The 25,193-nt window shown below is 35.5% G+C and overlaps 1 protein-coding gene across 2 annotated transcripts in view; it reads left to right on the forward strand.

Annotated features, from left to right (window-relative positions):
- Positions 1 to 25,193, forward strand: part of KDM7A (lysine demethylase 7A) — a 70,494-nt gene that overhangs the window by 16,890 nt on the left and 28,411 nt on the right. For both annotated transcript variants that reach the window (XM_062011048.1, XM_062011057.1), the window contains exons 2-9: positions 11,856 to 11,941; positions 17,310 to 17,427; positions 18,292 to 18,452; positions 20,414 to 20,555; positions 20,819 to 21,005; positions 21,654 to 21,816; positions 23,908 to 23,995; positions 24,730 to 24,836. In XM_062011048.1, coding sequence (XP_061867032.1) covers positions 11,856 to 11,941; positions 17,310 to 17,427; positions 18,292 to 18,452; positions 20,414 to 20,555; positions 20,819 to 21,005; positions 21,654 to 21,816; positions 23,908 to 23,995; positions 24,730 to 24,836 — 1,052 coding nt within the window. The remainder of the gene's footprint in view (positions 1 to 11,855; positions 11,942 to 17,309; positions 17,428 to 18,291; positions 18,453 to 20,413; positions 20,556 to 20,818; positions 21,006 to 21,653; positions 21,817 to 23,907; positions 23,996 to 24,729; positions 24,837 to 25,193) is intronic.

Raw genomic sequence — 25,193 nt, forward strand, 5'->3', positions numbered from 1 at the left:
CTACTTAGTAGGAGATTCCAGTAGGTCTTCAAAACCAGTCTGGTTCAGAAACTTTTAAACCAGTTAGGTGGTAAACTGCATTTGGTGTAAGGAGCCAATTAAAAAGTGTGTAATGCAGGCTGGAATAAAGTTGGCTGTTGCTGCAAAAGCAGAAAATGTATAGTCATACATTGACCAAATTATAGTCATATTCCTTGTCATATAGTGATCCAGGAATAAGGGTTCTGCAGCAATAGAGTCTTAAGGTTGTGCTAATACTTCTTACTTGTGCTAGAATATGGTAGACAGAAACAGATATTGCCTAATTTTGTTAGCAGAAAGTAATATTTTGAAATCATTCCTGACCTTGTTTTCCAAACAAGGGGCACAGCTTATAAGCAATCATTAGCTTGCTAAATCAAAACCCTCAGGCCAGGAAGCCATTGTGGGTTTGTTACTCTTCGCCTCAAAACCTCCTTTTTATCACTATGCTTGAGAACAAGACAGATCTGATGGTGTCTACTGACAGTATTACTCAGGATGTCGAAAGCTTTACAGACTGTGTGTTGCATAAAATAGCACAGTACTGATAGTACTTGTCATGCTTCATGATCTTTTTAAAGAACTCGTCTTTATTAGGCAACCTGATCTTTCTGAACAGCTCATCTTTGTTAGGCAACTGGAATAACCAGCTAGTAGTCTCTCTGTAGGAGGCTGCAGTCCATACCCTTCTTTGATGAGGAGCAGTCAACACTTGTAGCTGTTGAGAAAGAAATAGAACTGCTGAAGACATATCAGCAAATTCCCAAAGTGATTAAAAATTGCTTTTAAATAGAATGCAGAATGCCTAAAAGAGGTAGTTGGCCTAATATCTAATACTAAATAGATGCTTGTTGTGTAAGAATATTATAATCAATGTTTTTTTGTGTAGGTAATTCTGGAATTCCCAAACTGGTATGAGTGAGGGTTTTTTCTATTCGTTTTCTAAAAAAAATCCCCAAACATTAACTCTTGTTGTTTCCCTGAAAGCTGGCATAAAGTGGTTTTTCTTTTATTAAGGGCAAGTAGACAGCTGCACACTTAAGAATGGTCACCACATTTCTCTTAAATCAGGAGGTGGGAATGTAGCTGAAAAATTGTGTTTCTGAGTTTGTCCTGCTTTGTGGAAAGCCACGTTTGATGTTGTTTAGAAATGTAATAGTTTCAAACTGTTTGGGTTATGTGTTTTTTTGTCTGATCAGTTACTGTTGTACTTGAGTGAATTACTGGAAAGAGCGTTTTGTAGGTGAATAACATATTGGTAGTGGCTTAAAGTCCTACATCTGCCTACTTGCCTCAGCTACTCTTGTAGCTGGAGCTACAGTTAACTGATCAAACACGTCTTCAAAGAAGGACTGGGATACCTAAAGGCAGTTGACAAAGACTATCTTAAATGCTGTGCTATCTGAAAATCCTTGGTTCACTGAAAGCATCTAGTGCCCCTGTATGCACGTCTGGGACTTGGTTATGTCCTTTCTGATCTTATGCAGGGTATATGATTAAATTCTAGAAAGTTTTTCAAATACAGGGAGGTATGTTCCCTGCAGTCTAATTGGTAAGTTATTTCCCAGTTAGATCAGAGTAGTTCTGACTGTTAGTGAATAATGAAGGGGAAGGTCAACAGCAGACCTGACTGGGTCTAGTGACTTCTGTTGCCAAACGGGGCAATCCTCCTCATAACCTTCAGGTTTCATAGTCCCTCTCATGGGCTGGGTTTGATAGCTTTCTGACTGTGCTATAAGCTAATTTGATAAACAGGCAGAAAACTGGCTAGGTTAGTTTGTGTCAGATAAGTGCATGAAAACAGATTGCTTTGTAACCAGGCAAGTATCAGGGCCATTGCAAAGAACAGGAAAGGGAGTGCTCGCTTGGAAAGGAATGAATAAACCTGGCTCTTCTAGTGGCTATAAGCTATTACATCAATGCAAGCTCTATCATGTCATTGCTTCCTAAGGTTTTCTTTTGTCACTTGGGATTGAACCTCAGTTTCTCTTCAGAGGCTGTTTACGTCTTTGTGATTCAATTAATTTCCCTCTTCTTTCCTTCCCTTCCAATGTCTTCTGTCTTGGAAACTGGAATTTGTGTTGATTGTGGTCAAAGGACTTGGGATGTCAGTAATCCTTAAAACCTCATCATAGGCAACATTTCATTAAGATAGCTAGAGACGGAATAATAATTAACAGGAGTTTATGTGCACATTGGTGCTGAGGAAGATTACATTCTTAGGGGTTTTTTCTGAAAAGTCAAGTCGAGCAAATATGTGTAGACTATATATATATTTAAAGCTTATTTAAATTCCATTTCCTATATCTTCATTCAGGAAAAGGGGTGGCTTTCATTTGCTTGTGTTACAGTTGTCATAGTTGCTTTATTCCTGAATGAGTGAAGGTTTAATTAACTTGTATACTGACTTCCCTTTCTACCCTCTTGTTATCTCTGTGGTAGAGCTTAGCTTATTTCCTCCTCTTTTTCTGCTGGAGAAATAATGGTAACAATTTTGGGTAGTATTTTGTTCTTGCGTAGAACATAACCACACACAGACACTGACTTAAGATGTCTCTTTCAAGATAGCTATGACAGCTGTTTTAAATGGGTTGAAGATTTTGTGGTTTGGTGCCTTTTTGTTGGTGGGGTAGGGTTTTTTTTGTTTGTTTTTACAGAATTGAGACAGTGTGTCAGTTCTGCCTTTAAAACATCAGTGTTTTGGAAAGTTTTGGGGTTTTTTAAATTTTCTCATTTGTAAGCAGAATTATAACAAAATAACCCCATCTGGGAATGGAAAGAAGGCAAATTCTATAAATAAGATGCAGTTACATGGCAGGAGCTTTTACTAGATTCTGGAATATCTTAGAGGGGAAGAGGTAGATTTTCGTTGTCTTGGATTCTTGAGGGAGAAATAAAAATACATAATGGAAGAACTTTCTTGAAGAGCTAGAAAACTTTTTTCTTCAGTGTATAGGGGCACAGTTAATTTCTGTCTTTTTTTCTTCCTCTTCCAGTGCCCTCTGTCAAATAACTAGTATGTGTATTCTCCTGTGTATGTAAGGCCCATGCTGCCTAATAGGAAAACAAAGGCATTATAAACTCTGCAGTATAATCAGAACTAAAATTCATGTTGACTACAGTCAGATTAATGGGGACTCCAGAATTCCTAGAAATACTTGAAATCCAGCATTAATCCTTTTTCCTGCATCAATTGTGGGAAGGACAAGATAGCTCTCATTTATTTCAACATACTTCTAGCAGTTGCAGCTCTGCTAAGACACAGTGTCTGAAGTAAGGCTGGGCTATTGTTTCTCCTCTTTGATGTGTCAGTCTGGCCACAGTGGGAAAATGAATGGAGTCTGAACTGCTACAGAGTCTCTCTGAATTCCTGAGCAGAGTGGTTTGCTTCCTTCATGAAGGATTTAGTCTGATTACTGGTTGTGAAGTGCTAAAAAAACTTTCTTCAGATTGTCATACATTTTAAAATTTCTTTCCTATAAATTTTATGTCTTTATTCACTTGCTAGTACCATGCTGGTGTATCTCAATGGTTTCACGTTGAAATAAGGCCGTCAACTATCACTGCTGCTTTTAAAATGTCCCTTCTGCCTGCTCTCACTGATGTGCTCTTTAGTTTAGAGGTCTGATATAGTTTTCTTAAATGTTATTTTTCTGATGCACTTTGGGCAGCTTATTTTTCAAAAATCTACACTGGAAGATCTAGGCTTCTTCAGACCTGTACTTCTGTAAAACAATGGTTTTAAAGGGGTGGGGATAAAAAATAATTGTAAACACTTTTAAAGCAGCTTGATGCGATCAGTCTGGTTGGGAAGAATGAAAACTCAGTTGGATTAGGAAAGAGGAAGAAATTAGGTATGTGCTTAAAAGATTACTCTAAACAGAAGGAATATGTCAGAAGTACTTTTGGTAATACTAACTTGGCCTGTTCAGGAAATCATCATTAGGAAAAATACTTCTCATAAAACTCCTAAATGTAAGCCAGGATGGTCAATGCTATTATAGGTTAAACTGGAGCGTATGCCTCTTCCTAAAGGTCTTGCCTTATAGTGAAAAGGTTGTTTGAGTTCAATGTGTATTTTTGCTTGTAAAGCTCTTTGGTTTTCCTAAGCATTTACTTCTTTTGACTGCAGTTTGAACAGTCATTTTCCTTTTCCTTTTTTGCTTAAATTCCTAATAGTTACATGAAATCATTGTAGAGAAAATTAGCTCTCCACAGAATCTTTTCATAAACATAGATGATTACAAGTAAGATTATGCTCGTTATATCAAATACTCAGTTGTCAAAGTATTTTGTAAAAGTAGCGGCCTGTTCTCTCTTTACTTCATTCTATGAATTTCAATAAATTGAACTAATTGCACTTAAAATCCATAATCTTGGAAAAAAGAATGTGTTCAGTTTCAAAAACATATCAGCTCATTTTCAGACTGGACTGGGATTACAGAATGGAAGAATCAGTACACAAATAGCTTACATCAGTGTTGTTTCCCTTAGATTTTAAGTACTGTGGCGATAATGTTGAGTACATGACTACATCTGTAAATGTAGGTAGAAGGTTTTATTGTATCTGTAACTGAACCTACATCATTATGTAACTTGATAGATTTGTTCCATTGATCATAATTTTCCTATTAGGTTTCTATTTTTCAGAGTCCATTCTGTGGAGTTCAGCTTTCTTTGACGAGGTGCCACATGGTGGTTTTATTTATTTTGGTCTTTGTGGTTTGAGGGAGTGGAAAACTCTGTTACTTGAGACAGAAATTATGTATACTGATTTTTCTTTCTCAATGAAAGAAGGTTCATTAAAAATGGCTTCTGCAAGGACAGCACTAGTATAGCTATCAAACTTTTATTTCTGGATATCTGTGAAGTCTGAGCCTTTGGAAGACCCTTTGGAAATCAAAATAGATCATATACATGTCTGCATGTTTGTGTTCCTGCAATACCTCATTTCAGAGTAATAGTACATAATTTAGAAGCAATAGAGTTCAATTACATTAGGGAAGTCTAAACCTGTGTAATGAACATTTATATTTTTAGTGTGCAATATGATAGTTAATCTAAAGTAAAGTAAGGTCTCTTAGGACTTGGCAAGTGTCAGAACAGATGTCTCTAAGCAATCAAAGGTCAGAGTTTTATGGATATTATGGCATGCAGCATTGTTATTCTTGAGATTCTTATCTGTACGGTAGGATGATGCAATATTGAATAAGTTAGTACATTTTGAGGCATTTTGAGAGCTGGCCTTACATATTATTTTTCTATCCTTATGAACCTGACTGATGGAATATGAGTGAGTGAAAATGTACTACAACTGTGTATGCGGTTGGGCCAGCATGGATATCTTCTATACAAATGTAATTTTTCTCTTTTCTGGACAATGTTGGTAGCTCTGAGAGAAGGGAGTCTTTGCTACAAATAACTACCGTTATGTTTTTCTATTAAAAAAAATATTTTTAAAAGAGCAATTGCTTATGATGTTTCAGTTGTGTTGATATCAGTCATTCCTTTTTACAAGGTATTTTGTTTAGGAAAGTGAATATGACAAAACCAAAAGCTCAATTTTTTTGTTGTTGCATATTTTTTCTGTACTTTATTTTAAGGCAATACGATTCTACATCTAATGTGTAAAAGTTTGTCTTTTCTTTAAAACTATTTACTTGTTAAAGTAAATCCTTATAAGCCTAAAATTACTACTGTTGTGATACCTGAATTGTTACCATGTTTATTGTGGTAAGGCTAAAAGATAGATCATGGTTCCTTGCACTTTCCCATGTTGGTTTGTGTTTTTTGATCAGTCTTATTCCTCTGGTGTAACTGAATTTTGAAAGATGGGGAATGTAGCTGGCACTTAAGGTTCAGGTTTTTAAAGCTCACTACATTTATTTTAAGTTTTAGACTCTCCTTCAAATAAACTTCTCTTTTTTCATCTGTTTTTGCGCTACAGGGTGGTATGTAGTCTGTCAACAGTATTGTCACATTTTGTGGCTTTGTTTTTCTGTTCCTGGTTAAGTGTTTTAATATTGTCCCTTGAATGAGTGGCAGATGTGACATCTTTAGTACTTCCATTGTTCAAACCTGTAAATATTGCTTACTTGGCATCTATTTCCCACTTAGAAAGAGTGGGCTTGAATGAAATGTCTAACCAGAATTCCTTAAAACTTGCCAGATTGACTTCTTACTCCATGCTTTTCTTTGCATTCTTGGAATGGAGTAGAAGAAGCTGTTCTTTGCATAACTTGCAAGCTTGCTTGTTAATTTTGACAATAAATGCAATGGTCTTTTGAGTTTTGTTATTTACTAGAAAGGCAAATGTTACTGTCTTTCTTCTATGTGTGTATTGTCAGCATAAGATTACTAAACAGACATCTCTTTCATATTGTTTAGCTATCATTTCTAGAAAGTCAAAATAGTATAGAGATGAAATAACAGAATGTTTTCAAATATGATGTCTTGAAAATGATGTAATATATTTGGTAAATAATTGCCTATAACTGTAACATGTACTGTTTTATTAAGATTTTATTTGTAGGAATTTTATTGTTAAGGAGTTTCCAAAGTCTACCTGAAAAATGAGTTGAGTGATGGTTAATTTTTTTCCTTTGGATCAGTTTGTTGAACTGATCTGTCATGTGGCTTCCTGATAGTTTATATCTGGTGAGAGAAACAATAGAAGTCCATGGTAAGCTGGAGGAAGGATGCTGGGACCATTTTTCAGTAGCAACAGCTATGCCCAGATTAATATTATGTGAAACTGTGCCCTGTGGTAGTGTCTTCAGTTTTGGGATGATTAAGGTCATCCTGTTACTTATGAATCTTTGCTACTTCTAGAATTGACTTATTCCTTTTCTCATCCCTCTTAAGATACAGTAGGGACTCATCATCTGTCTGTCTGACTGTCTATCTATCTATCTATCTATCTATCTATCTATCTATCTATCTATGTACTCAGCTGGTTCTGTGGATAACTGGAAATTGAAAAAGAATTTTGGTGATCTGTTCTGTCAGATGATAGGAAACATGACTATATTGCTAGTAATTGTCTATAGCTTTGCATTCCTGGTTGCAGGAAGCATGATGTAATACCCTTAGTGTTTTTCTACTGTTCCAGGATTTTTGTTGATTTTTTTTTTTTTTTTTTACCTACTGGATATCAAGACATGTGCTGTTTTCCCCCTCGGTTTACAGATAAAGCCTGCAGCAAGGAAACATTGTGGGTACTGATGCAAGGGTGGTTTTGAAGAGTATATGCTAAGTTTTTGTTCAGAAATATGATAGTAGAGAAAGAGAAAAGGTTACCCATAGTGTTTATTTTGGGAGAATATAGGAGGATCTTGGAGAAGGTAATTTTCAGTAATTTTATAGCCTGGAAAAGGTGGAAGGTATTGTGCCTCATTACACATACTAGCAAGAGTCCTGAACCTGCTGCAGAATGACAGCAAAAGAAGTGAGACTGTTCAGGTCAGACTGTGGAAAACCAAAGTCTTTGGGCCTGAACTTTGTGTCCCAAGAAGACAGTAAGAGACTTAAAAAAACTTTGGGTCAATTTTGAGCTGTAAGTCAACATCTAATTGTAACATAATGTCTACCTAACAATATCTGTGGATGTTCCTGTGATGTCCCGTCACATTTCCTCACCTGCTAGGTGAAGCTTATAGGTACAAAGTGTCATACTTTTAAAGTAATTATGTCCCTTTAAGGACAGTGAAAATAGAGTCTGGAGTCAAGAACACTTGAATTTTTTTTCTTAAGCCAGGATGCTTCCAGTCATACCAACAGAGGCAGTTAAAGAATCATAGAGTCACAGAATCACAGAATGGTAGGGGTAGGAAGGGACCTTTAGAGATCATCCAGTCCAACCTCCCTGCCAAAGCAGGTCCACCTAGGTCAGGTCACACAGCAATGTTTCCAACACAAGTCTTGAAGACCTTCAGAGGAGGAGACTCCACAACCTCCCTGGGAAGCCTGTGCCAATATTTTGTCCCCCACAGTAAATGTTTAAATGGAACTTCTTGTGTTCCAGCTTTTTTCCATTACCCCTTGTCCTGTCACTAGATACCATGGGAAAAAGTGATGCCCCAACCTCCTGACATCCACCACTTATTTATTTGTAAATATTAATAAGATCTCCCCTCAGTCTTCTCTTTTCTAGACTAAACAGCCCCAGTTCCTGCAGCCTTTCCTCATAAGGAGGATGTTCCAGTCCCCTAATTATCTTGGTGGCCCTGTGAGGGACTCTTTCCAGAAGTTCTCTATCCCTCTTGAGCTGAGGAGCCCAGAACTGGACACAGGACTCCAGATGAGGCCTCACCAGGGCAGAGTAGGGGAGGGGGAGAACCTCCGTCAACCTGTTGGCTGCACTCGATGCATCCAAGCAGTGTCTATAAAGTGTTGTGGCCATGCTTGATAACATCAGAAGTAGGGAAGAGAAAAGCCAGACTGGACTCAGAGCAAGCAGGTATTAAATTTGGAAGATGTGGCAGCCTGTATAGTGTCTGTTATGGCTCCAATACCCGTTCACAATGTCGTCCTGCCTTGCGAGAGAAGAGGTGCTAGGTGCCTTGGATGCCTTACTTAGGTACAACTGTGCAGTCTTTTGGGATAACTCTTCCTCTAAAAGTTTTGAACTTTCACAAGGCTTTCCAGCAAAGTTGTGAAATAGCTATTGAATCTGCCATAGCAAATTATCTGTACTCAACTCCAAAATTCTAAATGAATAGCTTCTGCAGGATTGCTCCCTGCCCACCCCTCTGAAAGGAGCCTTGTTTTTCTTTACAGAAAAGCAGAGGTCCAAATTGCTACAAATGCAATAATCAAATGGAAAGTTAAGACTAAATCAAAAACATTCACCTTCTGGTGAGACTGAAGTCTGGAGAATTAGTTCCTCCAACTTTGAGTAGCAAAAGATTTATTCAGTTGCCAGGGTGTGTGTGTTCTTTAATGTGAAAAAAAAACTTGGCACTTCCCTGATTCTTCTACTACCTCTTGCTGACCTTGCCTTGACACAAGACACCTCAGGGAAGGTAGGAGAGTATGACCACTCAGAGACTGGTATAATGAAGTCTGTTTTTAGCTATTGTTTTGTTTTGTTTTGTTTTGTTTTACCTTGCTACTGCTTCTAGAACCTTTTCAAGTAAAATTGGGCCTGTTCAGGCCTTCCACCTTTATGAATAGAATTAGAGATTGATTTTTGTATAGTCTTCTACAGCTGTGGGGTTTTTTAATTTGATTTTTTTTTTTTTTTTAATTTGTAATACTGTAAACCTTTCACAATCCTGAGGATTAGACTGTGGCCAGCAGGAGGTGAGCAATTCAGAATATATACTAAAGAACATTGCAAGCCAAATGGATGGAAAGGCGAAGGTAATAATGACATTTCAGATATTTCATTCAGGAAAACATCAGTGGGCTGGGAGTATTAGTGTGTTTGAGTATGTTAATGCTTTCCAGGCTCTCTGCTACCTCTTGGTGACCTTGCTTTGATCCTTGAGGTCTGAAGTTGCATTTAGCCGCAGTAGTTGATTGCTAGTATCTAGAATGATTAGTGTCAGATTCATCTGTGTATATTGGAGAAAGGAACTCAGGGAAGTGACTTATAATGGTGCTGTATGTAATTGCTATGCTCCGTGACATCCTTGGCAATGCTTGTTCTTCCAAGTGCTGGCAACTCATTTGCTCTTTGTATCAGTCAGATATCTGCTGCTAGGTTCACTCCCAGTATCTCTGGTTAGTGTTTTCCCTTTCCAGTTAGTTCTGAGCTTAGAGCAGAAAATGCTAGACTCAAAATGTTTGCTTTCTTTATTGAGTGGCTATTCCAGCTACTCTTAACACCATTCCACTGTCGCCTTCTGTCTCTGTACACAAAGCCCCATGCACCTTCATGAAAGACTATGGAATTAATGAAGTCAGAGAAAGTGTTGAGTACTTAACAGAATTTCTGCTTTATTTTCAAGCTGTCTGTAACATTGTATAAGGGATGATAAAATCAACATTCTTAAACAGACTATGACAAAACAGATGTCAAAGCTTGAAGATATTTTTACTATACTTTGATGCAAAGTTCTTACTGTTAGTCAGCAAGATAGTGTGATAGGGGTGATGATAAATCTGCTTGATAAATACCAAGCAGAAGGAAAGGGAGCAAGTGAAGTTTTCCCATGGAGCACTGAGTTTCATTGAATGATTGTGCAAACTTTTCTAACATAAATATCTTTAGCTGTTCAAAAATCAGAAATGTAGCTAACATAATGGGATTCCTAAGGATGTGTAAACCCATCATTCTCGTTTGAGGCCTTTCAAGTGTACGTTTTAAAATGTTTTTCTTATAATACGTAGGATTATGAGTCACTATTCTATAAAAAGAGAGAACACAAGCAGAAGGAAATGGGACATGCCTTTTTAAAGGCTCTTCTGCCATCCTTTTTGTTTATATGTCATCTGAATTTTCATGTAATATCAATTCCTATAATTGTGGTCTTAAAACAGATATTGTGGCAGCTGAGTTTTGTATTTAGGTTTTAAAATAGTGTGTATATAAAAAAGCTATGTAATTTCTAAATTTCATGTGGTATGTAGCAAATGGAGAAGCAGAAGAGCCAGCTGAATCTGTTTACAGAGAATTCAGAATGATGTACTTCTCATTGATAGTTGCATGGGAGATGCTCTTTAGTTTCAGATTTGTTTTAGACTGTTCAGTATATTGTTTTGGCAGCATGGTCTGACACTTAACTGGAGTGTGTCAACGATTTTGGCACTAGGCTGCTAGGAAGAAGAATTTGTGTAGCTGGATCATTTAAAAGCTTCAGTGTTTAAGCTATCATTATGCTTTTGATACGAAATTGGTGACCTGGATGGAGTACTGTTCAATGTCTAATGTTACTAGAATGCACCAAATAGAAATACCTAATTTTGGTGTAAATGTTCAGTGTTGTAGTCTTTCTTTTGTATTATGAAGTCAGGAATTCTATAAGTGAGAGGAAGAACTCTGCCAGGATTCAGATTGTACCAGCAAGTAAAGACTTTTTTTCAATAACTTTGTGCAAAAATGTGTCTTCTCCACTTAACCACTAGTGTTTCAACTTCTAAAAAAATGTGTTCTTCATTTATTAAAGTTGTATTATTTAGCTATATTCCAATGTAGATACATTGTCCTGATTGTTATAAAGATTTGCAATTTTAATCTCACTTTGACTGTTTTATCTGGGGAAAAATTGCACCAGGAAAACAATATATCTCTCAAGTGCTCTTTGAGATTTTCTTGCTATTTTAAAATAAAAACACTTCTAGAAAATGATGTGTAGTCACTTGTGTAACTTACATAGCTAGTACTAGTAGTGTAAAGATGTCAGGAAGAATATGAAAGTATTCTTTATTGATATGTCTTGGGAGGTAGCAGTCAGTTCTGTGGGTTTTGCAGGGGAAAGAGATAAAATTCATGATATCATCTAGAAATTGACAGTACATAGACTTTTTTTTTTTTAAATCACAACTATTATGAAGAAAATGGCTTGAATGATTTTGCATAAACTATTTCCTTTTAATTAGGATCAAAGCTTTTCTGGGGGGTTTGAGAGGTTGTGTATTATGGACTCGTTTTCGAAGAAGTTTTTCCTTTTTTTCCTTTTTATGATTGTTTTTTTAAAATGCCATTCTCTATTCAGAGATAAACAAATAATTACTCGAAATCTATGTGGCAACCCAGTAATTGAGAGAATTAGATATCTCATTACGATGTTAGAGACTAAGCATGTTATGGTAAAAAAATTAATTATTTTTTAGCTTGAAAAATAAATATCACATGTATTCTCATTAACATTTAAAAAATATGATTCCAGCTGTGTTGGGGTAGAGGAGCACCATGCTGTTGACATTGATCTGTACCATTGTCCCAACTGTGCAATTCTCCATGGACCTTCTCTAAGTAAGTATGGCTTATTTACATTTTAGTTTACACTTTCAGTGTGTTTTTTTCCTATGCAAAATTGAAAAAGACTGTTCAGAAGAACATTTAAGATGAATTTGATTATTTAGAAAGTACTGATTATATATGACTGATTCTAAGGTGATGAAAAATCCAGAAAACAAACCAACCATCCTTGATCTGGAGGTCTAGATAGGATAAAATATAAGCCACTGCTATAAAGTAGTGAAATCAAAGTACACAGAGCTAGAAGAAACAATCTGGATTTGACAGAGTGTGAAAGAATGACAGTGAGGGAATCATCATTACAAAAAACCCAAACCAAATGATGTCTTAAAGTTCCTATATTTTAGTCATCAAAATTTTAATACCTAGGAAGGCAACTTTGCCAAGATGTAAGAATAAATTACCTTTCCTTTCTTGATGATTGTAGGCTATGTGCCACAGCAGTCCAGTGAAAAATAAGAATATGAACTTCTGAGTCTGTTTTTGTTTTGTTTTATTTTGCTTTGATTTTCTATTTATGTCCTTGAGAGTTACACCGTTCCAAATTTCAAGATTCTGATTTATAATCAAGTTCCCACCAAGGTTTTCGTGCAAGTTTATGACTTGACAGAAGAGTGTTTGAAAGAGAGCAGCAAGAGATGCCTCTTCTTGGGTTCCCCTTTTGACAGATTAATTTGTTGTAGAAATCCCTAGATTTTCCCCCATGATTTCTGATCTCAAAAAGAAACAATTTAAAATTAATTTCACCTTTCCAACAATTAATTAAGTTTCTATGTTGTGACCTGAAAAATGTTTACATGCACTGTGTGTCTTTAATCTCCAAGCACTAAGTTATGTTCATTTTTGTTTTCTAACTTGCTGTAGGTATTTTTTTCTTGAAGTCCATGTAATGATTTATAGTCAACAATGACTGGCAGATCTAGAATATTTTCAAAGCTGAATTTATTTCAGTGTTTGGAAATAAGTTTAAAACCACTGTACCCTCAGTGCGAGTCTTGTGTAGTATGGACAAAGTGATAAAGCATGATGTGTAATTACTATATGTTGCAAGATATATATCTTGTGTAACGTGAGTTTAGGGTTAGCTACTTTTAGCTTAGGGACTAAAAGGTAAGTTAAATACTGTTTTACATGCTTGTAGATTTAGTATTCTAGTTGTCATTTAGGCTTAAAAATCTGCATATGTCACCTGTAAGTCAGAATACAAGTAACCGCTGTTTCTTTCCCCACTTTACTACCTGGTGTTTTTTTTGTTGGAAAAGAGGGACTAAGAAGATGTTGAAAAGCAATCATAGCAAACCTTCAAAATAATAAGCTAGTAAATTTGAAACCTCTTTTATTGATTTGGGAGAACTAGTATGCTTCACTATGATGCCTATGAATAACCTTTCTTTTAATGTAGAGGTTGCTAGCTGTAATGCAAGCCGTGTGTCATCTGCAGTGGTTTTGACAGTGAGATAAGACTGGTTTTTATGTTGGAAGTCTTTTCAAAAAGACAAGAATCTGTGGTAAAAATTATCCGTATTACTTCATATTGCCTCAAGTAAGTAGATAATCTAGTTTTAGTAGAAGCCTCAGATATGTCACTCATCAACCAGGCAGAGATGATATACTGAAGTATGTCTTCACCTGGAATTTTGTTAATTATTCTCAACTATGCTGTCAGAATCAAGTCAATGATAATTTGTGGTTTAGGTTCTACTTACTTCAGTGTTTAGAGAGACTGATAGTGTCTCATGACTTCAAGTACTGCAGCAATGCTCCAGAGTGCTTCAATCATATGGAATTATTTATATAAGTAAAGCAAGGCATTTTTATTTGCAGCTTCACATTCTAAAATCCTTTTATCTGAAGGAGTTTTGAAAGAGACAAAAATTCAGCTGTTTGATTTAAGAGGGCAAGTGTATCTGTGATTTCAGCAAACATTTGTATATATAATCTCATCTAATCAAATGACGTAGTGCAAAAAATTTACTAAAAATATGCAAGTACATACTTCACACCACCAAATGGATGGTTTACAAGCTTCCAGTAATTAAAAGAAAGCTACTGCATAGTTAGATGTAAAGATCGAATGAACAAATAAATTTCTTCTTGTATTTAAAACAAAAATAAATCTTCTTCTTGATTTGGAAGAGCAACAATTTTACTCAACCTTTAGTAAGCAGCTGTGTGTGTAAAATGCTAAATAATGAGAATAATTAAAAAATAGTAATGTAATATGGAGTCTTAGCTTATTTGGTTTAGAGTTTTATTTATTTATTTTCTTATTATCAATGGTAGTAATGCCAGTGTTTGGATTCAGCTGGCAAAATGAGATGATGTACTTGCCCTTAAAATTGATATTCTGTGATTTACTGTATTACTTTATTGGCCCATTGTTTTGAGTGTGTAAGGAATGTAATTTAAAAATAGCTTTTGCTTACTTTTCATAAAAGCTTCCAGCACATTCCTTTCCTTTCCTCACCAGCCCCCCACAACTGACTACTGTAGTACTTTTAGTGTATGTATTTTTAGTGTTGTTGCTGTGGATTGTGCCTCAGGTTTCAGGAACAGCAAAGGTGAACACCAATTCCATCCACTGATTTGGAGTGGTTGGGAGGGGGAAGGTGTAATATGTACATTTCAACTTATGTAGGGGTTTTTTGTTTCAATTTGAGCATGAGGATCCATTCAGTTAAATAATTTTTATTGCAACTATTATGGTAATATCTTAAGGGGTTATAGAAGCTCTATAGTTGAGAGATCCGTAAGCAGAAAACATACTCATGACTGTTTTCTGTCCTTCAGTGTTCTCTTACTTACGGAAGGATGATGTACGTTGCCAAATACTAAGTAAAAGAATGGCTTTAATTTCTGACTTTTAGATGTTGGAAAGATTTTTAAAAGTTGGTTCTGTGCTATAAAATCTCTTAAGCAGCTGTATCATCTTACAATTTTAATGAGCTGTTACAACAGCAGTGAATTTATGAGAAACTGCTCTGTTGCAAATTAGTATTAGCCACTAATTTTGTGTATTATTATTTATGACTAAGAAAATAACTTTGAAAACTTAATAAGCCTGGCTTCATTATTTATGAAGTTTTACTGTATTTGCATAGTTGGCTCATTAAGCAGGCTCTTCAGCACTGGTTTTCAGGTTAGCAAATAGCTGTAAATGCCAGTTTATTCTCTTAAGTGTCTTCTAAAGGGTGCATTTTGTCATGTCTATAGGAAACAGCTTATCAATAGGAGTAATTACCTCTTATGTGTAATGACTAAGATGTCAGTTATTGCTATATAACTAACTGGGGTTTTTTTGAGAAGCGGCATTTTTTTGTTTGCTTTTGTTTGTAGAAAGTACTTTTTAAATTCCACTAAGAGCCATAGCTTCCAGTTACCGTTTATGATGTTTTCAGTATTGCTAGCACTTCAGATTTTGGTAAACTTGAGAATGAGTTCTTCCATAAAGTTCAAATTTATGTTAATACAGTTATTTATCTGAATGTTGTTATTTGCATTGCAGGCTGTTCTGTATATGCCTGTAAACCACAATTTTGTTGACAAGTAGCTTTTCCCTCTTTTGTGCTACTTCAGGAGATACAACTAAATTTCTGCTTAATACTATTGGTTAAATTACAGATCAAGTCTCAGTAAATCTTCTTGAGGTAATCTTCTACTAACAACTGTCTAGTGCTGTAGAGCAGAGTTTAGCTTTTTTAGGAAAAACTGAAAAGCAACCTAAAGGTTACTATACCCTTAGTATGTTTCTTAGTGTGGCAAATGCTATGATGGTTAAGTCAACAGAAAGGCAGCAAGTTCAGCACAGTTGGAGTTTGTTTCTCAGGTGATGACATTGTAGTCCTTTTTGCTGAGGCACCAGTTTGGAATTTAATAGGGTTTCTCAGCCTGTTGAATACTTGAGCATAGGAGGTTTATTTCTGGAGACAGAAAGTGCTCCAAAGTGCATTTTACTAACTAACAGGTAAATGATACAAGCAAGGGCTTCCTTTTCAAAGCAGCAAGCAGTAAGCTTAGAAATGAAGATATAAAATGAGTGGTTGATAAAGATACATTAATGAAATATCCATTATGAAATAATTTGTCAGAAAATAAAGAAAATGTGAAGACGGGCAGTAAGTTCACCATGATATCATAAGTCATTTTGTCCTCTACTTAAGGCCAAAAAATTAAAACTGAGAGGCTTTATACAGCTTACAGTATTCTAAAATACATCTTTTCAATATATGAAGAGGAGTTATAGGAAAGAATACAACTTTTTACTGAGGGCTGAAGTAACACTACAAAGATTAATGGTTTTAAACTGAAAGAGTAGGTTTAGATTGGATATAAGGAAGAAATTTTCTACAATGAGGGTGGTGAGACACAGGAAGAAGTTGCCTAAAGAGTTGCCTTCATCATTGGAAGTGTCAAGGCCAGGGTGGATGAGGCTTTGAGGAAGCAGGTCTAGTGAAAGATGTCGGTAGGGGGTTGGACTCTGAAGGTTCCTGCCAACCTAAAACATTCTATGATTTTGTTTTCCTCATTTCTGTATGTATCACTTGTTACAGGGAGACCAACAAGACAGTTTTTATGAGAATATCTATTTCTTTCATTTTTCTCAGCCCTTTAAGTATAGAGAACTATTAAAAATGGAATGTAGTTGGTATTGAACTACCGGTTTTGGATTCCTAAAATTGTAATGGAGGATTATTTTTTCTTTTGCCATTAAATGGTGTAACAGTGCATTAATACTTCAGATCACCCAGAAGTTGGTTGTTTAAAGTGCAATGCTTGCATTATATGTATTGTGCTTGCATAGTAAAGATACAGCTTACATCATTATGGAGACTTAAGCAGTGGATAAAAGAAAGGTGATTTGGTTTCAAAGAGCATGTGATAATGAATAGTAGTAATATTATCAGACTGGATATGGATGTGCTCATATGGTAAGACAGCACAGTGGGATTAAGTCCTGTTAATCCTGTGTTAATTAAAAAAAATGAGGTCTGTGGATTTTGAAGAGGTATGTTTCTTCTATTGATGAAAAAAAGGAAACTCCGAGCTTTAGGAAATTAAACTTCTAGATTTTTACTGACATCTTAGATTTGGGCAGCTGCTGTTTATCTGTACAGCATTGGATATGAGGTCTTGAATCATGTATAATGATGTCACATAGAAGGAACAATAAAAGTACAGTGTTACTGTCAAGTATCCTCAAGATTTTGATTGTTGCATATAGGTAGAGTGTTACCTGCATAAACAGTAAAGTTTTTTAATCATAGTAATGTGGTTGAGGCATATCTGACTTAACTGATGGGATGATTGCTAATCTGAGACACCTGGTTTAACTAAAGCAAAATTTAATCCTTCTGAAACGTAGTGAAGAAGAGGAGGAACTGGCACAGACATGACTACACAGAATTGGATGATGGCTCCAAACCAGTGCAGGCTGGAACACGGACCTTTGTTCAACAACTGCGGGCACGGTCTTTCCCAAGGTACAGAAGCTTACTTACACATTTCAGTGAAGAAAAAGAGGGAGAAACATTATCAGCTGAGTATGTCCGGGGGAGGTGACTAAGATTTCTGTACTTCAGAAAATGAAGGTTGAGGATGACTTCCTTCCTTCTTTAGAATCTATCCCCATTTCAGATGGATACATTTGCCTTTTCATGTAGTAGTTTCCCATCTTTGGTTTTGCATGAGATGTGTTGTCTGTGGTGACTGCTACAGTGTGGGGAGGTTGAATTTTTGGAGTTCTACTTATATGGTTTTATGGAGGAGTGGAGGCAGTAGCATGAGTGACTGGGATTTGTTTTCCTTTTTTATGCCTGAACTGTCAGAATATTATCTGTTCCTCTAGTCCAGGAATAGTCCTCAGTTTACTTCAAAATAACATAGAACATTTATATGAGCTAGTAGTCTATCCATTCTCACATACTTTAGAGGAAAGTAAAGAAACGTGGTTGTACTTTGATCCTGAGCTATTTGCGATTGGCTATCTCACTGAAACATATTGACTTACAAGTCTTTGAAGGTGTTTGTTCTTATTGTTACCAAAATGTACTTTAAAGCCTTCTCTGAGGATTCCTTTTCCCTATCCTCTTAAATTATTGTGTTCAGTCATATAGAAAGACTGTGAGTTACCGGGTTATGCATAACAGTAAGTGTTTCCTTGCTGGTTTAGGTAATTTTCTTTGTCTTTTAGTTAAATGCTTCATGTAATAGTACTGGGTCCACTTAACTGGGATTCAAATGTAGCCGTTCTCAAGTGTCTTCCCCTAAACTGGGACATTTATGTTTTTCCCAGTAGTGTTTGGAGGATGCTTTTCTGTTAGTATTTCATTATTTCTTTCCACCAGTGCTGATGAAGTAATTTTGAAAATGCATGGAAGCCAGTTGACACAAAGATACTTGGAGAAACATGGGTTTGATGTTCCTATTATGGTTCCAAAATTAGATGGTTTGGGGCTCAGACTTCCTCCACCAACTTTCTCTGTTTTAGATGTGGAACGCTATGTAGGTAAGAGTCACTCTGGAGTATTTACAAATGGTTCTTTCGGGAAATTAAAATAATACTTGCATGTTATAAGAGCTTCCAGGATACTTTCTATATATTCCAAATGGAAGACTAGCAGAGAGTAAAATTAAAGCTATGATCGTTTTCTTTTTTCCTTTACCATCTTTTTTGTATGGTAGATATATGATAGGAGTACAACCTTTTCAGCTTTCAAACATGTTAATTTTAGTGCAGGCTAAACATGGAATGCTGGGCTTTTCTTCTGCTACATGTTGTACACCAATAAAGTATAATGACTTTTAAGATTGTTCTCATTCATAGGAATTGAACGAGTCACTTTCATGATCAATAAAGTTTAATTACTGGTTAGAATATTGTAAAACTTAATGGTTTGTTCTTAGTAAAATAAATTCAAGCATTTCTAAACTTTTTTCTTTTTTTCTGGAAAATTTCCTACCTTGACTTCCTTAGATAGGAGAGTCAGAGCTTCCCAAGGATCAATTCTTTCTTTCTTTTTTGGACCTGCTTCTGCAAGGGGATTGGACTAGATGATCTCTAAAGGTCCCTTCCAACCCCTACCATTCTGTGATTCTGTGATTCTTATCAGATCTCTTGACAGTCTGTAATAGTTTCATCGTCGTGTAAGTGCATTATGGAGAAATAGACTGAGCCAAGTGCAGCATGACATTTCCTGTAACATACAGTACAGTCAAGAAGTCTGTATATGTCCTTGTCTGTGTTCTTGTGATAACCTAATGTAATGGTGTGTGCTAAAAGTAGGTTTTCTGTGCATCAACATTTCACAGTCACACCAGAATATAGGAAATACATAGTATATGGAATGTTTTTGCCATGATGATGGTTATAAACAGTAATGTGTTCTGCTTTAAAGTGTAATTATCAGTTTGATACTTCTTAATCTTTTCTTTTGGAATACTGCCTCTTCAGATTCAGAGAGAAACTTGATCCTTCTCATTCTCATAGATATGTTTTGACCTGCCAGGTTCTTCAGTTTAGGGAGAAAATTGGAGTACCACAGATTTACCTTTGTAGTATTGAAATGAAAAAAAAGAGAACCAAATAAATACTACTCCAACTGGAATTTATGAAGAGAATGCTAACTTGCAGTTTTAAGTAATGATGTTTATATTGTACACCTAGATACATTCCAGCATTCCAAAATAAACTGTCAAATTTGACTGTTGTATAACTAAATGGACATAAACCAGTTACTATTATAATGTTGTTAGTCCTTTCTCTTGGCTAAAGGTTGCTTCTTGCTGGTGTAGTTCTACAGATGTGTCACTTTAAAATATGTGATCTGTGAACCCGTCCTTGTTGTCTGCAGAAATGAAGCACGCTCATGACAATTATTCAACAAAATGACTGTACTTGAAAGTTATGAATGTGTATAAGGAGAGAGGGAATACCTGCATAGTTTTTAATGTTAATAATTTACCAATTATGGCACAAGTTTAGTTCAGTTTGCTAAGAACTATAAGCTGTGAGCAGTAGGATCTATTATTTGTTATGAATTCTCAGTAGTCTTTGTGTTAAATATTCAAGCACTGTGATGATAATTAATGGGAAGAGTAAGGAACAGTTCTGCCTTTAACTTTCTTTGTGATAGCCTTTCTAGTTGCAGCCACAAACTCCTTTTTCTTTTTACTTTTTTTTACCAATTACAGTCATTATATACTGCTCTTTGTCTTTTTGGTTAACCACAGGAAAAAGGATTTATTTTTAGAGTTTTTTCTATTCTGCCCTTAGCTGATTATAGCAATTAAAGTTAGAGCTAATAAAGAGTTGGTTTATATTGGTCTGCCCATGTTCCAAGAAAATACTGTTAGTAGTGGAGTGTTTGTGCAGAAATGTTTTGATAAAGGCTGGAAATTTCTCTTAAACAGATTAATTAGCTGGTTTTATCTGTACCAGGCTTAAGAAAGTCATCCTGTTTTTCACAGGTGGCGACAAAGTGATAGATGTAATAGATGTAGCAAGACAAGCAGACAGTAAAATGAAGCTCCATAATTACATTAAATATTTCACAAATCCTGACCGACCAAAAGTATTGAATGTGATCAGCCTGGAGTTCTCGGACACAAAGTGAGTACTGACTTCAGTTCCTTGAATGCGGGAAGTGGTTTTCACTAAGCTGAATGGTATGTGCAGGAATATAATGTCTGTAGTGGGAAAGACAGGAGGCTGCATGTTTTATGTAGACAGCTACAGTGATGTAATACGAATATAAAATATTTTATTAGTTCATCAGTAATAACTTTATAACTTGAAATTTAAAGCTGTAATTTAAAAAGAGTTGCACTTATTCTTGATTATACTTATGGTTCTTTGTTTGTTTGTTTTAAAAGGATGTCTGAATTAGTGGAAGTACCAGATATTGCCAGAAAGCTTTCATGGGTGGAAAATTATTGGCCAGATGATTCTGTCTTCCCTAAGCCCTTTGTTCAGAAGTACTGCTTGATGGGTGTCCAGGACAGCTATACTGATTTTCATATTGATTTTGGAGGAACATCAGTTTGGTACCATGTTCTCTGGGTATGAAGGCTTCTTGATTTGTGACTTTACAAAATAGAATTTATTTGGTGTGCAGTCCTCTGCCATGGCATTATCACCTGTATGAAATTTAGTGCTTAAAAAGCTCTTGGAGGGGCTTGAAAGTGAATTGTTGACTGTTGGTGTTGCGTTTTTATGCTTTTATTTTAGCGTACTGTTGGTGACTTCTAGACTGTAATTGCCTGACTGATGATTGTAGTAGACTGGTAGGTGATACAGTGAGGTTTTATTATGAAAAAAATAATGGAGTGAAAATCATTGATGTACTGAATTTTTTAATCTTCTCACAAACTTTGGTCATGTATATATCATAGAAGAGGCAAAGTGGTTTTATCTTATGTTTTCTGATTTGACATGTGAGCACATATCCATAAATTGTTTCTAAAACCTGGAATTTTTTACACTTCATTAAAAACTTTTGGTGGGTTTGTTACTTCTTCTACATCACAAAACACTAACTGGTTAGTGTGTTATATTGACTAAGCTTTTGGTGGATTTCAGTTGTGAAACACTAGGGCAAGGAAGCCCCAATATTCCACAGTGGAAATACGTAATACTTACCATTTAGATCAATCATTCTTCATTAGGAATGATTCCAAGGGGTCATTCATTGATATTTTTGTTTAATAGGGTGAGAAAATATTCTATTTGATCAAGCCTACTGATGAAAATTTGGCTCTATATGAGTCTTGGAGCTCATCTGTAACCCAGAGTGAAGTATATTTTGGGGACAAGGTTGACAAATGCTACAAATGTGTTGTGAAGCAAGGACACACTTTATTTGTTCCAACAGGTAAGATTTTACCCTCATTAATAGGACGTAGTCTGTTTAATCATCAGGAATTAAGAGTATCCTAAAATGATATTAAGACTGAATATTTATCTTAATACAATTTTGTTTTTACACCTGTTTGAATCTTGTAAGACCTGCTAGGTAGAATTAATGCATCACATAAACTCCTTACTCTGTAGGTTAGAGGATTAAAAAGAAAAGCTGGGCGGTTTGTTTTCTGTCAGCAGGAAACCTAAACTGTTGTGGAGCCTGTTGAGGCTCTCTAATCAAAACGAAAGTGTCTCAAAGTAAAACAGAAGAATATATAATTGAATTAATGTGCTAATTCCTTTTATTTTTAATAAAAGGATGTTTGGAGATCTCTGCTATGAAATTGTAGCATTTATAAATTCATTTCAGCAGCTTCCTTTAAAAAGGATGCAGAGGCATGGTGTTTTCTGAATTTCTTGAACGTTTCTTGTCGCTATCACCTAACAGCATCTGATAAATGACAGGACATTGCTAAGAAATGAGAAACACCAAAATAATGAAACTTCTTCATTTGAAAAAACACCCAGAAAAATCCTTCAAACAAAGCACAGTCCCTCACCTCCCCAAACCCCCAAATACCATAAACTTCGAAGTCTTTAATAAGTCAAACCATATTTTTCTAACAGAGTGAGTGACAGATAATTTCTTGCATTTTCACCGATCCAGCCCATCTGTATAAATACTTTAAATTGTTTTGTTATTAACGATTTGTTTGTATTCAATACTATCTTCCCTTTGTGGGGGAAGGAAGCTTTAAATACCCAGAAGGAAATGGTGCACGAAGGAAATTCACATTCAGGAGTAAGCTGTGAAGATTATGTTCAGTACCTTATTCTGTCATGGGCATCCTAGACAAATTATTGCATTTTTCTCAGAGCTCAATTCTCTACCTGTAAGATTTAGTGTTTACTGTTCCAGTTCATGGCTTGTGCAGAACAAATACTGCATATAAGACAGTCTTCATTGCACTGCACTTCTTAAAGAGCAGAAGTAAAACTGTAAAACAATGTATAATAGTATTTTCTACTTTCTCTCATATATCGTTCTGTAACTTATTTCCTTCCAAGGCTACGTAGTAGGCGTGTTGCTTACTGTAGCTGCTAGGTTTCAGGTCTTTTTAAATGTAGTACCACAAGAAGAACTGGTGGTTCTTAAGTGATTCAGGACATGGATTTAACGGTAGTTTGCACTGTATAGTACTTGTGATTTGGTCTGAGCTTGCTTCGTGTTGAGGAGCTTCCTGTGTTTGTACATCTTGCCTATACTCAGTCAAACCGTGAAGTAATCTGCAAGTGTATGATCAGTTTATCTTTTGTCAGAAGGTAATCTGTATGCATGCAAAATTAGAAAAAGAGATCTTGAAAAAAGAAACTCGATTTGTAGTTTATTTACATTAAAGCTCTGCAGTATAAATTTTAAAGGTAACTAACTATTTTTAATCAGGGAGCTTATGTTCTTTTGCACAGACACTTGAAATTATCTAGTAGTAATTGGCAAGATTGATAGTGTAGTGTTGGCCATGCTTTGCTGTGTTGAATAGTGGACTTCACGAGAATAATATTTCAATTAGGTGACAAATTTCTATAGTGAGAGTGTAGACTGGGTTTTGAACTGATCGTAATTTCACTGCAATTTAGATAACTGTATTTAGAATAGTTACTAAATGACTTTTTATGTTGTTCAAACAGCCAGGTTACTTTAAGCAACATGTAAATATTGAAAGGAATCTTAACTTCTATTTTATTTTAGGACTTGCTTTTGTTCAGTAAGTTTTCCTCTCTTGATTTGTTCATGTTTGTTGATTGGAAGTAAAACTTTTGAGAATTTTTGTTTGAAATGTCACTGGTGGTCACCCCTCTCAGTGAAAAAGGGCTTAATTTTAACTCCTTTAGAAAACTACAATGTGTTGTTGAAAATTAGGTTACTTGTTCCTAGCACAGAACACAAATTTGTTTGCTTGTTTTGGTTTCAGGGTATAGCATTTTTACTCACATATATATTTTAAAACAGTCTTAGAATAATTTATATGTAAGTATTAAGTTCCAGAATGTGTCATTTCAGGCTGGATTCACGCTGTGCTCACATCTCAGGATTGTATGGCTTTTGGAGGAAACTTTTTGCACAACCTCAACATTGGCATGCAGCTCAGGTTAGTTTCTACTCTTCCTATACTGTTTCCTCAGTAAGTAGGAAGTTCTTTTTAATAGATACTTTCCTTCATGTTCTTAACCAGGATGAAATCGGTACAGGCTCTCAAACAGACTATAGTGGCATTTTCAGTTAGAACATATCAAGCATAAATGCTTATTTCACTTCTGCAAAGTTTGTTTCAAAAGCGAAATGAACGGTATTCAAGAATTTAAGTGATTTTTCTTTTTTTTTTAAAGAAAAGAAATAAAAACTCTACTTTGGAGATTAGTGTGAGTAAAACGAAACTGAGCAAGCCCGGCTGTGCAACACTGAGTTGAGATGAGCATCTTCAAGTCAGCATTGCTCTAAGGGCAGCTGTATTTAGTTTTTGTCCAAGATGTGGAGCTGTCTTCTAAACATATTGTTTTTATTTATTACAGTGGAATCCTGATAAAATTCCATCTGTTAAAAGATCACACATTGGGTTTGTATCCTAGTTTTATGAAGTCCAACTTTATTCTTAGAAGTGCCGCAGTCAAACTTGATAAGGTCAGAACCTGGATGAGACCAGAGTTCAGTCTTGTCTGTGGTCTTGTTGGGATTTAACTATGTGGTACTTCACTTATTTTATTTATCATGGCCATGGTTATTTTATTTTATTTTGGACATTGTGTCAATTTGAATGATTACATAGTTGAATAATTAATTTGATAATTAAAACATTCAAGTTTTGTAATATTTCTACTTATTCAGGTGTTATGAAATGGAGAAGAGACTTAAAACCCCGGATCTTTTCAAATTTCCTTTCTTTGAAGCCATCTGTTGGTTTGTGGCCAAAAACTTACTGGAAACACTGAAAGGTAATCCATGCTTTGTTTTAAGAGATATATGTTTACCTGCTTTTATTTTTTTCCCCACTTCATTGATAATAGAGAAAATTATACCGCTGCTGGGTGAACAGAGGAAGCTTTTTAATCTGGAAAACCAGACATGAATTCATTTGGGTCCTTTTGTTTTGGAAAGTCATACTATTTTTAAACCAGATTTTAATGAATGCTGCACTAGGACAATTGTAGATCCATTAGTTCTTGATTTTAGTAAAAGATGTTTTTGGAATATACTTCAGTGATTAAAGGTTTCTAGGGTAACTTGCGTTGTGCAGAAATCTTAGTGCACTTGGTGATGCATGCAATTAACATTTCATAGCATGCTGCTGA

The sequence above is a fragment of the Colius striatus genome, chromosome 1, assembly GCF_028858725.1.
Source record: "Colius striatus isolate bColStr4 chromosome 1, bColStr4.1.hap1, whole genome shotgun sequence".
NCBI lineage: Eukaryota > Metazoa > Chordata > Aves > Coliiformes > Coliidae > Colius > Colius striatus.